The 14,600-nt window shown below is 35.6% G+C and overlaps 1 protein-coding gene across 18 annotated transcripts in view; it reads right to left on the bottom strand.

Moving 5' to 3' along the window:
- Positions 1 to 14,600, bottom strand: part of Trip12 (thyroid hormone receptor interactor 12) — a 147,956-nt gene that overhangs the window by 107,359 nt on the left and 25,997 nt on the right. For all 18 annotated transcript variants that reach the window (XM_076866231.2, XM_076866226.2, XM_076866233.2 and 15 more), the window contains exon 2: positions 3,286 to 3,432. In XM_076866231.2, the coding sequence (XP_076722346.1) occupies positions 3,286 to 3,383 (98 nt within the window). In that variant the 5' untranslated portion in view covers positions 3,384 to 3,432. The remainder of the gene's footprint in view (positions 1 to 3,285; positions 3,433 to 14,600) is intronic.

The raw sequence follows: 14,600 nt of genomic DNA, 5'->3' as shown, positions 1-14,600 counted from the left end.
CTACAAATACCTGTGCTAGAGGTGGAAAAGGCTAGAAGTATCCCTGAGAGCAAGCCAACAGAGAAGCAGTGGAAGGTAGTGATTTCCTAAAGAAGAAAAAGAGAACAGAAAAGAGAGGAACAGATCAGCTATCATCCAAAAATTCACAGAGAGAAAGGAATGAGAAAAATTATAGAAGAGGAGTAAGATATCTAGTTTAATTACAGATGGTAATGATGGATGAGTGAAAAAAAAAGCAGAAGAAAATAATCATGAGAGATTAAAATATATTCCAAAGATTCTACTTTCTTTTATCTTAGAATAATAATTTACATTTATCCCTAGGAAAAAAATAAGTGACCTTGATTTGGGAGAAAGGTAGGAGTGGTCAGCAAAGGGAGGCTACAAAGGCAGCAGTTTGATGCAGATATGGAAAACAGAGTAGATCAAAAATGAATTAATTCAAAAATTCTAGGAGTAAAACCTACTTCTTTTTCCACTTTTACTGATTTATTATAAAGGATATTTAAAACCTGCTTCTTAAATCCCAACCTGAATAAATTAACACTCTTCAGTTGAAAGTATTTTATCCTCTATTCTAAGTCCTTCATTATATGAATCAAGTGGTCTGTGTAGTGAAAACAGGTTGGCATAATGAATGGCAAACTTTCATGTCAAGCAGTCTGGAAGCGAGTCCTGACTACTGACTGCACATGGGTGAGGGAGCTTCTGCATTTATAAGATAGGGATTATATTTAATAAATAGAAACCCTATATTGGTACACAGAGTTTCTGTGAATGTTAATTAAAAGAATATGTTCAACAATTTTTAAATATAAAACACTTCACTAATGCTACTGTGGTAACATCCTGTTACAATCATTATTTCAATCACTGTTGGTTATGAATATCTTTACAAGCAGAGCCACTGTTTTCAGGAAACAAAACCACCATAACAACATTTTACTTAGGAAAGCTGACCAATGGGAATTACATGAAGAGAACAAAAATATAGTCATAACTTTTCTCACTCAAATAATCCAAATTCTTTCATTCCCAAAAATCACTGGTGAAGTTTCTTAGATATTAGGTTAACAGCTAGTATACCACATTCTATAGGGGTTGCAAAAGTTAGTCTGGAGTTTGATGAGAAGACCTTCAAAGTCCCTTCCCTGCTCTGAGATTTTACTTTCAGAAAAACAATTAAGAAGGCAGAATGATATTCTAATATGTTCTAATTTGCATTCTTAGTTAAATTTGATAAGGTTCTTTGGCCCAATTTCTTAGTTTCTGTATCCTGATAATTATCCATATACAAAAATTGGGGGGGGAGGGTAAATATCCAAAGTTACTACTAAATTACTAAACTGTGCGATGGCTACACAACACAGTTGAACACAAAAATTTGAAGTCAGGTTTCAAAGAACCTTTTTTTTTTCTGTTTGGTGGTGGTACTAGAGATTGAACCCAGGTGTACCAATGCACTAAGACAACCCAAAATGTTTGTCAGTTTATGTGTAATCATCCAAATACAATCCGAAGATTAATATGTATAAAATTAGTTATTCAAAAGATACAAGTTATTTATGTGCACACATATGCACATATAGACATAGTTTAAAATTTTTAGTCTGAGAAGATATATTGCTGTATTAATAGTAACCACATTATATGGAATGTGGAAATGTAATTTTCTGTATTTTCAAATTTCTTCAAAATGAGTATGTAGTACTCTTCATAATAAATGGAAGGAATGTTTTTCAAAATCATCATAAAATTAAGGTGGCTACTTCAAAAAACAATCTGAATGTAAAAAGCTAAAGTTTTCAGAACAGTACTCTCCACCAAGCATGGTGCTAAAAGCTTAGCATACTATCATATGTAAGTTAAGTGATAACCTGGGTTAGTGGTGTGATTCAGTAGTAGAGCCCTTGCCTTCCAAGTAGAAAGGGGTGGATTCCCAGAATCCAAAAAATATTTATAAAAAGCTGGGCAGAGCGCACATGCCTATTTAATCCCAGCTACTTAGGAGACTGGGGCAGAAAGATCACAAGTTCCAAGCAAGCCTCAGCAATTTAGTGAGACCATCTCAAATTAAAAAATAAAAAAGAAGCAAGTGTGATGGTGCACGCCTGTCTGTAATCCTACCAACCTTGGGAGGGAGGCTGAACCAGGAGGATCACAAGTTCAAGTCTAGCCTTGGACAATTTAGCAAGACCTCACTCAAAACATGAAAAGGGCTGTAACTCAGTAGTCAAGACCCACCATATTCATTCCCCAGTGCCAGAACAAAAAAACAATAATCTTATAAAATAGTTATCTCCATTAATCAGACTAATAAATTAGATTTCCTGAAACCCACATATAGAATACTCACAACTATTTAATGGCAGAGGTAGAAATCACATAGAACTGTCCTACTCCAAAGTCCACTTATTAACCACTTAAATAGTCTGATGTTGCTATGGTATGTTTCAATTTGTTCTTTATATTTGAACTTTAAAAGTGCTTAAATAATTTACCAAACAAATCACATACATGATTATGCCTCAAATTACATCAGGAAATCCTGTAACAATTTCCTCCTATCTACTTCAAGCCAAATATGGTCATTCCATAGTCCCCTGGATTAGAGAACTCAGCTTACAAGCAGAGTTCAGCAATTTTTACCCAGAATGATAGTCCTTAGCTCAATCAGATCCAGAAATTTATAATACAGAGAATACATCTGACTATTTGCTCTACTTCATGTAAAACTACTCCAATTGGAGAAAAAGGAAAGAAAATAAAAAAGATCAACACCAGATTACTAGAGATAGAAGATAGGTGCTAACAAAATCAGAATACTTCATTCAGGTTGGCATAATGAATGGCAAACTTTCATGTCAAGACCACATTCATATGTGGTCAAAAATATAATGAGGATAAACTACCAAAAGCTGGATGTCACAAATTCTTAAAACAAATCAAACTCCGCTCAATAAGTACTATCAAGTCAAAACATGAAATAAAGATCTAAATGACGGAAAAATGTACTGTAGCATGTACTAGAGTAGAAAGAAAAGACAAACCCAACACATCATATGCTAACAACCTTAAATTAGGTTTGATATGTCAATGATGGAAAACTATTTTTTCAGCCTTCCATATTTAGGGAAAGAGTCAGACATTAGTTTTGAGTTTCAGTTGGGTGTTTCATGGAAATAGGAAAAATTAGCCATTTTTAGGATCATTACTCAAGTTTTAGTCCTTAAGAATGGTTCCTTTTATTCCCAACTCCTTTTCAAATTACCATGAAATACATACCTTCCTCCTATTGAGTCGTCTTGTGGTTGGGCCCCGGCAGTGTTCCTCTGTGAACGTCGCAGTGACCCCCCTGGATTGTTATTAGGCCGGTTGGACATTGGCACCTCTCTCTTGAAGGGACATACCCTTTCTAGACACTACCATTCACTAAAAGAAAAACAAAACAACAAAATTAGATGTACACAACACAACACAGAGAAGAAACGAGGAGTACCAAAGGAGCAAATTTGACTTGACAGCATTCAGCAATGCCGCACTCTGAGGTGTAAGACACCAATGTGTTACAAAATGGTAGGAAAAAAACAAACTCAAGGTATGTGGTCTAGCACCCCAAATTTATCATGGAATAGCCAAGAAATTATCAATTCAATGAAAACAGAACAGGAGAAGATGCCTGTTTCCACATTTCTAGTATTATATAGAGACCTGAATCTCTAGTAGGACAACAGAAATGAGCACTGCATCTGAAGTCAAAACACCTTGCCTCAAGTCCTGTGACACAACAAGTATTAAAGGAGTTTGCCTTTGTAAAAATCACATCCATTAAGCCTCAGAATCCTCACCAAAGAATTAAAAACAACAGTCATACCTACTTCACATTACTGATGTAACAAATGAAATAATACAAAGGAAATGAATTTTTTTTTTAAGTACCCTTGACTAAACCGGGGGGGGGGGGGGGGGGGGGGGGCGCCTCCCTACCACATCCCCAGCTACATCCCCAGCCTTTTAGTTCTTGGTTTGTGAGGCAGGATCTCATGAAGTTGCCAAAGCTGACCTCTAACTTGTGAAGAATCACAAGTTGTTTGTGATTCTTTACAAGTTAGAGGCCTCCAAAGTACCTGGATTACAGGAGTGTACCACTACCATCCAGCAAAACTATTTTATCTTAGTGCAGAGGTGAAAAGAAAGCATGTGAAGTACAATAAACTGAGCAAAGGTCCCAGATATCAGGGATTTCAATACCAGCTCTGCTGATCATAAGCTTTGACAAACAAATTCAAGATTTCATTTGCCTCTTCTATAAAATCAGTATATTACCCATCTTACAGGATTGTCAGGAACAAGAAACGATGAATGTATTTCATATCGATTTAGCTCAAAACAGTTCTTCACCAGTATAAACTTTCTTGGTTTTTATAAGAAATGTAATTATTGTACAGATAAAATGCTAATAATTAGATTAGTTTCACTGATAAAACAAGCCAATAATTACAATCATAAAAAGTACCCCTGTGCCAGGCACAGTGGAGCATGCCTGTAATCCTAACAACTCAGGAGGTTGAGGAGACCTTGTCTCAAAATAAAAATAACAAAAAAAGGCGGGGTGGGCATGAGGCTAAGTGGTTAAGCAACTCTGGGCTCAATCTTTGGTACAAGAAAAGTATTACTTGTATAAATCCAACTTTTCACAATTTTTGAGCCTTAAGTCTCCCTTCAAATTCCAACTAGAGTTCTTTCTTGATATGTATTTACTGGGGAAGGCAGCATAACAATAACCATATACTTTATAGAAATTGGTGCCAAGAAAGAATGTGAATTAATCATAACCAAGTTTGATACTTGATTTCGTTTAAAGAGATTCTTGTGAACTGTAATGCGAAAAGATTTTCTTTTGAGTTATATGCTGACCCTATTCAGTAGAAAAGAATTGTACTTTTCCGTCACACATGCCCACAAAGTAAATTATAATCAGAAAGTTCAAATTATTAATTTAAGAATTGTCAATTTCAGAAAGAAAAAATGATAAAATACTATGCAAATATGAAAAGAATGGGAAATGGTTGGGCACGGGATTACATGCCAGTAATCCCAGTTACTCAGAGACAAAATAAGATGATCACAAGTTTGAGGCCAGCTAGATAATTTTGCAAGACCCTGTCAAAGAAAGAAAGAAAGAATGAGCACGAGAGAGAGAGATGTCTGAGGATGTAGCTCAGCGTGGTAAAGCACATGCCTAGCATATGGGGTGCCCTGGGTTCAATCCCCAGCATGGTCAAAAAATAATAATAATAATAAGGAAACAAAGGAAGAAAAATGTTAAAATTTACAGGCACTAATATGTAGAAGCTCAGCATCTGCCCACAATATTTTAGGGGAAATCTTCTTTGTATGTACATACATACATACATACATACATACAGGAGCATGCCTGTAATCCTAAAAATAATTTTTTTATATTGTCTGTATTTTAGGGGAAATCTTTTGTGTATGTACATACATACATACAGGAGCATGCCTGTAATCCTAAAAATAATTTTTTTATATTGTCTACGTGTTAAAAAATTAATGGAATAGGATTTGGGGGTGTAGCTCAGTGCTCAACTAGCATGCCCCAGGCCCTGAGATAAATCCCTGGCATGCTACCCACCCTCCAAAAAATTAATGGAATGATTCTGATGTGGTGCACAAGCCTGTAATTCCTGCTATTGGGAGTTTGGGGGAAGGAATCCACTAAGGAAAGAAGTGATCAAGCTGAGCAGCCTGGCCAACTTCATAAGACCTGCCTCAAAACTTTTTACAAGAGCCAGGAACCTAACTTTGGTAGAATACTTGTAGCATTTTCAAGGCACTGGATTCAATTCCCACCCAGTACCAGAAAAAAGAAGGGAGAGGGAAAAAAAAAGAGAAGGATGCATAAAACAGGTTTTGTTAACATTGCCTTTGAGAAAGAGGGCTGGAAGTCTGGAATCTTCATTACTCCCTTTTAAACAATAATGTGGATTGCTCTAACACATTTCAAAGTGCAAAGCTCTAGAGTCAAACTGCCCAAGTATGAATCCTCACTGCAACACCAAGTTGTATAACCCTGTACATATACACTTCTCTGTGCCTCACTCTATCAATAAAATGAGGATAAAGAATTTACCTCATAGAGTAAGGATCAAATAAGAAAATTCAAGGAAAGATCAAAGTGCCAATCTTATAGAAGGGCTCACTGCATGATAAGCATCTACACTTCTTTGAAGAATAAAAACAATACTGTGATAAAACAAAAATATGACAAATTGGTAGAAACTTAACCCAAAAAAAAATCAACATTAACATGGGTTAATTTCTAGCAAAATTATGCCAGAAGTGAGTTTTTGCTCTGAAAGACAATCAATAGTGTTTTAATAGGGTAAAGCAATCAGTAGGAAAGCTTTGTTAAAATATGAATGCCTGGCCCCTACATTCTTAGATTCTCATTTTGTGAGTACAAGAAATGGAAGACATAGCTAATATAGTACAACTATAGTACAACCTGGTTGTACTATTATACTACAAAACAACTGTACTACATTAAAGAAGTAAAAGGCCAATTTTTTTTTCAGAATTTATTCTAGAAGTTTCAGTATTTCAAACATCATCTCAATACCATTTCACCTAGACCCTGAATAGTACAGATACTGTACAGAATAGTACAAAATACTGTTTTTCTCACTCTGAAAAGCAAAGAATGCTATTATTAAACAAGGTTGGTAGTTCTCATCTGCCCATTTTCTGGTATTAAACACCTACTTTATGTCATAGGGTGGTAAGTCATTCAAGTAAATATAATTCACCTATGGTCTTTAAAGAATCTTAATACCTCTTCTTGTCAACGGGCACTATTATCAGTCCACAAACCATCTGTGGACAATTCTTGAGATTTAATAGAGAAAGAATGGCAAACACAAATACATTTGTTTATCAAAGTGCTCCCTGCCTTTAAAAGTCAAAATTGATCCTTAAGGAAGGAAATCAGACTGTCAAACTTTGGAATCAGAATAAAAGATTAACATGAGAGTGGGGCTTGTAGTTCAACGGTATAGCTCTTGCCTAGAGTGCCCAGTGTCATGGGTTCCATAAATAGTAAGGAAGTAGGGGATGCACGTTATCATATATAATCTCCCCTCTACAGGTAAACAAAAATCATAGTTGGAAAGGCACCTCCCCTTGGAGACGGTCAGGTTCATCCCTTGCCATACAAGATCAATCCAAATGGAGTTCAAGAAATCTACTGAGGAACTAGTTCTCTGAATCTTGATACTGAGGAGAACATTTTACCTTCCACAGATTACCATCACCTCAATTTTAATCAAAATCCCACTCTCCTTCCTCTTTGTCTCCAAATAAAAGCCCAAAGAGGCAAAATAGTTCACCATGCATGATATTTTTTTTTTCTTTTTCTTTTTCTTTTTTTTTTAGTGGTACTGGGGATTGAAACTAGGGGTACTCTATCACTGAACTTTGTAATTTTTATTACAGCCCTTTGTAATTTTTATTTTGAAACATGACCTTGCCAAATTGCCCAGGCTGGCCTGAACTTGTGACTCTTCTGTTCAGCTACCCAAATCACTGGAATTATGGGAGTGCCCCACAGCACCTGACATGTTTTCCTTCTTGCTATGGGAATATTCAGTACTGTCTTAACCAATTTGTTATGCCTACTGTTATTACTTCAAGGCTGAGAGGCATCTCCAGTTCAAGGCCAGCATGAACCCTGTCTCAGAATAAGAAAAACTAATTAAAACAAACAAAGGGACTGGTACAGTGCTTGCCTAGCATGGACAAGGCCCTGGGTTCAATCCTGAGTACCACAAAAAAGGAAAGGAAAAAAAAAAAATACTGCTAGAAATTATGTGTTTGTTTTGGTGACCTAAAATACATACAAAACACAAAATTCCATCTTAATAGGTTACCTCATAAATAATTATTGAAACTTTTAAAAGTTTTAAGTCCAATCTGTTAATATTCTCCCATTAAGTCATGAAATACACTACTGAAACAAACCACTCTCTTCTAACAATGAACATACCCTTCATTTCTGTGGGAATAATCAAGATTTTTCACATAAAACCTTTAATGCTAAATCCTGAAACACAAATAGATGACATATACAACACTGAGTTCAAAACAAAATAACACAACACACACACACACACACACACACACACACACAAAGACAAAAAAGAAAACATAAAAAGGCTAATGGGTAGAAATCCCAGCAGCTAGGAAGGCTGAAGCAGGAGGATCGCAAGTTCAAAGCAAGCCTCAGCAAAAGTGAGGCACTAAGCAACTCAGTGAGACCTGTTTCTATCTATAGAAAATACAGAATAGGGCTTGGGATGTGGTCAGTGGTAGAGTGCCCCTGAGTTCAATCCCTGGTACCAAAAATTAATAGTAATAATAAAGGTTAATGGTCACCTTCAAGGTTAAAAACAATCTTACAACTCTGCTTGCAGTCTAACTATGACAAAATTATTCGTAGCGTGAGTAAAATGGTATTATTAATTGAAAGTGAAAAATAGTTCTATAAGAAAACTTCATTTAGGAAAAACAGAATTGCATATTAAATTTTACAACAAGACTGGATAAGGTGGCACACACCTGTAATCCCAGCCACTTGGAATGCTGAAGGAGGAGAAACCCAAGCTCAAGAACAGCCAAGAAAAAATTTCAGACTACTCCAATACAAAATATTAAGGGCTGGAGAATGGTAGAATGCCCCTGGGCTCAATCCTAGTACTAAAAAATAAAATTTATAAATAGGGTTGGGATATAGTTCAGTAGTATAGAGCACTTGCCTAGCATGTATAAGGTCTTCGTGATTCCCAGCATTACAAAAAAAAATATTTTTGATAACAAGAAAACTGCTATTTTACCACTAATCACTGTCACTGCAGTTCTTGCACCAAAGACAGTTTAATAAGAAATTATGTTTAAGTAATACTGGCACAATAAAAAAAAATTTAAAAAAAGCTTCGTAATGGTCACACCTCACTCTTGCAAAGAAAAAAAAAAGGAGCATAAATTCTGTGATGATTTTGCAGTGAAATATGGTAGTCATTCAAGGAAAACCTCAATCACAAACATTTTGGAAATTGGTTTTCTTTTAACTGCTTAACACAAAACAAAGACTACTATGGTTAGTTAAAAAAAAAAAAAAAAAAAAAATCTTTTTTTTTTTTTTTTTTTAGTTCAATCCTCCCCTTGGTGTAAAACTTTAAAAAAACCCAAAGGAAATCCCAGTGACACAGGCTGATGAGGCAGGGGAAATCTCAAGTTCAAGGCCAGTCTAGGCAACTCAAGACCCTGTCTCAAAATTAAAAAGTAAAAATGGTAGAACACCCCTGGGCTCCAGAAAGAAAGAGAAAAAGACTTGGGGGGGGGGGGCGCACGGGACTTTAGGATGTTGTATGCTTCCTAGTCAAATGGCCAAAATATGGAAGGGATACAGATACCGCTTGTATTTATATAAAATTTTTATCAGAGGAATGATATCTGATGGGACTGAGGAACAAATCTCTAATTTAGTAACCCAGAACAGACTCATGAACAGACCCAAAGCCAGCTAATATATTCATAAATAACATTACTACCTATCACGAATTTGACAAGCAATGCTAAAAACTGAAGGAAAACTGTACCTATTTTAAAATAAATAGAAAATACATAAAATGCTTGGGTATCCCATGCAGTATATGCAGTGTTTCCACTTTTTAAATTGACATTTAAAACCAATCTTATTTTTCTAATGTGTCCCCACTAATGTCTCATTCATGGGTCTTCCAGAGACTGGGTTTGGATTTAGAATATGAACTTGGAGCTAAATAACAATAGTAATAAATATAACTTGCATAATGTTTAACCGATTTGTTTATTGTAGGAGTAAATTTAAATCTGCCAATGAACCCTAGAAACCATTGCTTCATTCCTATTTTTCAAATAAGGAAACTGAAGTGTTACAGAATTAGAAGCCTGCGTGAAACAAGTAATGGCATTTGGACCCTCCAACAAAAAAAGGCATAAATGACATCTGGTACTGCAAGTCTGAACAACTACCCACACTACACAAAGAAGGAAATAACTATGTCCTATATAGTATGGTAAGTTACATACACAAAGGCAGCATAAATTAAACAACTTTACAATAAGATGGAACAGAAAAATTACCTTTGCTTATGACAGAAATCATTCTTTCTTAAGTGAGAATGCCAAGGACTTCAAGTAAGCCTGTCTTTAACATAGGAATGAAAAAGATTGAGGGGGCCGGTGTTGTGGCTCAGTGGTAGAGCCCTTGCCTAGCATATGTGAGGCACTGAGTTCAATCCCAGGCATCACATAAAAAAATAAACAAAAAAAATAAAGGTATTGTGTCCATCTACAACTGAAAAAAATATTTAAAATTTTTTTTTTTAAAAAAAAGATTGAGAGATATTGAGATATAAGGGCAAATAAGACAATTCTGGCTCACCAGGAACTAGCTTACTGCTCTGTATCTCCCTATTGGGCTCATTTCCTGGCTCTGCTAATTAATAACCCAATAAGATCTACAAATGTGTTACCTTCATCTAAGTTTGTTTCTCCATTAAATTGCCAATTATTAACATAATGGCTGGCATCTTTTTCCTTCTGTACAGTGATGAGGATAGAACCTAGGACCCTATACATACCTATACCCTATACATAAGCATGCATTCTACCAGTTATCTACATCCCCTAACCCAATGGGTGGGTATCAAATACAATTAAATAACTGAAATTTCAAAAAAAAGTAAGTAGACAATAGGTCCACCATCACGAATGAAAAAGGAACTAGAGAAGGAAAATGGCCAAAAAATATCTATAAAACCATTTGGGAGGGGTGGAATAGTAACTCAGTGGTAGAGCACTTGCCTTGCATGTATGAGGCACTGTGTTCAATCCTCACCACTACATAAAAATAAAAATATTGTATCCATCTACAACTAAAAAATATATAATTTTTTTAAAAAGTTAAACATTTGGGAGAGTATATTATTTCACTTTAATTTAGGAAAGAGGCAATACAAAATTCACAGCTTTGTATTATATATTCAAAAGTCAAATGTCAAATTCTTAAGTAAGAAAGGGGCTAGCCTCGAATTTACAATGTTGGAGCCACTGGGATTTTAATCCTACACCATCATAGCTACCTCCCAGTCTTTTTTTTTTTTTTTTTTTGAAACTGGGTCTTGCTAAGTTGCCCAGACTGTCCTTGAACTTGCAATCTGCCCATCTCAGCCTCTCCCAAGTAGTTGGGAATATAGGCATGTACTACCATGCCTCGTTTGCCTTGCTTTTTTCATATATGGTTAACAGGTATGAAAACAAGGGACCAAAGGTCTACTCTGAGAATACTATAAAATGATCAACCACTCCTCATTAACAATGCCCAACTATTTCTAAAATATAGAGCAAATCATTTTGTCATATAAATCCTCTCAGGTCATATAGCTTGCATAATCATTAAAACGCTAAATGCACTTAATATTTCTTTTTTTTTAGGATCTCATAGACTAGACCAGAATCAGCAACTTTTAGCCTACATGGCAAGAAAAAAAGAAAAAAAAAGGCTCTCATATCTGGCTTGAACAGGTCTGCAGTCCTGTCTGGCTACCATAATTAGCCAGTCAGTGAGGGTAGTGGGTCAGCTTATCACTATAACATTTTTAGTACATCCTCTTAAAGATGTTTCTTACATCTACCCAGTAATCAAGATACAAAAGGGAAAAGGGTATTAAGACTACAAAGTCTCTCTTGAACAACCAATTAAAAAAAATAAAATAAAATAAAAAAGACTACAAAGTCTCTCAAATCCAATTCACTTCCACATTTTATTCAAGTCTAATTTACCATTTATTTCCACTTTTCTTAAATGGAATACTTTTTAAATTCTTCTTTATAAAGACTTAGTAACACACTTATTAAGCACAGTGATTATGTGAGCTACTGAGGGAAAGGAGTGAGAATGACAAATACCTTCTCCCCCATGGGGGCAGATTGATAGTGATTCTTATCCAAGAACTATTACTGAAAGTCAAACACCAAATACCTTGTAGATTACAGCAAGGTGATCCCTATGTACAAAAACAATTTTATGTTTGGCAAATGACCTTTAGAGTATAAAGACACAAAATAAGGCAATATTTTTGGAGTATTCTCAACACATGTTCTTATCACAATTGTGAACATCATAATAATGAGATAAATGAGGTTTATGTGCTTAACATAGCTTATACTAAACAGTCTATACTTGCTTTGCAACAATACTCCAACATTAAGACTGGTACAGTCTTTTCCAAACAATGAATATGTAGCCTATCACCAAGTGTTGTTTTTCAAAATCAGAATAATTAATTTTTCTCATATCAGCTATGTGTGAGGATAGAGTTTTATGCCATTGTTTTGGTATAATTATATATCAGCATCTATTCCTTGTGGTCATTTTTATGAGACTTTCTTACACCCATAAATTTTAAATGTCAAAAATCATACTTAATATACAGCAATTTCAATTCTAAGAATTTTCTAGGACTCTAACCTAAAGTAGTGTTTGCTTGAGTATACAAGAATTATGTAATCATAACACTGTGATATGTCATAGTGGAAAAATGGACATGATCCAAATATTTTCAGAAAAGGAATACATTGTATCAATTCTACAAAATAATGAGACGAATTTAAAGAGGTAGAGCCATAGATACTGAACTGTTCTCTTAACTGCTAAACACTGCTAATTCCTTCAAGAAATATTTGAAGGCTTATATAACTGGTGTCAATTATCTACAACATTGGAGTTCATACAAAATTGGGAAGACAAATAGCCAAACTACTGGAACACCATGGTAAATGCCATGAAGGATGAAACAGGGAAAAGGCAGAGAATATTGGGAAAGAGGAAGGAAAAGCTACTCTGGGTTTAGGCTCTCTGAAAGGATATTTTATTTTTGTATGTTTAAAATATTCTATGTACGGGCTGGGGATGTGGCTCAAGCAGTAGCGCGCTCGCCTGGCATGCGTGCGGCTCAGGTTCAATCCTCAGCACCACATACAAAGATGTTGTGTCTGCCGAAAACTAAAACATAAATATTAAAAATTCTCTCTTAAAAAAAAAATTCCAAAAAAAAAAAAAAAAAGAAAAGCTAAGCTTGATTCAGAACAAATCATCCTTGACCTAAATGTGTCAACCTACATTTCATTAATTCATCCTTTAAATCCATGTCTCCCACTTCTAACACCCTGAGAGATTATCAAAGAAAACATGACTCTCAAGAGTTGAAGACACATTAAAAAAAAAAAAAAAATTCTATCTTTTCTATCCATTTGAAAAGTTGCCAGAGTTAACAGTGTATATCTTCCCCTGGGTCTCTTTTCAGAGACCCAAAACATTTCCACAGAGACAAAGCATCTCCACTTATACTTCAGACATTTTCTAACTCCTCTAAGTACTAATCAGCAGTGTTTTAAATACACTGAACTGAACCCAGTCGTGCTTAACCACTGAGCAATATCCCCTAATCCTTTTTAAAACTTTTTTAAAAATTTTGAGGCAGGATCTCCCAAGATGCTTAGGGCCTTCTTAAGTTGCTGAGGCTAGTTTTGAACTTGCAATCTTCCTGCCTCAGCCTCCCAAGTCGCTGGAATTACAGCCTGACATCTTTTTCATAAACTGGATCTTTTTCTTATATATATACAGAAGTATATCCATATGGAAATAATGATGAGCTACAAAGATCTCCAAGACACAAAAGTGGGTAACAACCGGTGGTTAACAAGCTTCCTAACCTTGAAATTTTCTCAGCTGAATAAAGTGGTTAAATTCAAAAAGCTAAAAGCCATGTTCAGGGGATAGCACAGTAGGAGAGCCATATGTGAGGGCCAGCACAAGTGAAGAGGGAAAAACATGTCCATGTTCATATTAACAAGACTACAGCTTTCATTCTTCAAATACGCAGAAATAAGCCAGGCACGGTGACGAACACCTGTAACCCCAGCAGCTCTGAAGGTTGAGCAGAAGGATTCTTCAAATAAGAAGAAATAAGCCAGGTGCAGTAGCACACACCTGTAACCCAAGCAGCTTAGAAGAATGAGGCAAGAGGATCAAGAGTTCAAAGCCAGCTTCAGGAAAAGTGAGGCACTACACAACTCAGTGAAACCCTGTCTCTAAAATAAAATACAAAATACAGCTGGGATGTGGCTCAGTGGTCAATTACCCGACTTCAATTCCTAGTACCTGCTCACACAAAAAAAGGGCAGAAACAAATTGAACAAATATTGTAAAACAGGGCTGGTTATATAAATCCAATTCCCTTCCTAACCTTTTCACTTTAATTCTTTTACTTCTTGTTATCTACCCCACTAATAGTTTATCATAAAATATTTTTAATAGCTGAGGAGGGTTTAGCACTACAACCCTATTGCCTACCTCCTACAATTAAATGCGGGGGGGGGGGGGGGCAGAAAAGATGGTGGAATGAGATGGACACTATTCCCCTAGGTACATGTATGACTGCACATACGGTGCTACAGCTATATTGTGTACAACCAGA

Source organism: Callospermophilus lateralis, chromosome 9 (assembly GCF_048772815.1).
Source record: "Callospermophilus lateralis isolate mCalLat2 chromosome 9, mCalLat2.hap1, whole genome shotgun sequence".
In the NCBI taxonomy this organism is placed as follows: Eukaryota; Metazoa; Chordata; class Mammalia; order Rodentia; family Sciuridae; genus Callospermophilus; species Callospermophilus lateralis.
This window is presented reverse-complemented; position numbering and strand designations above follow the sequence as displayed.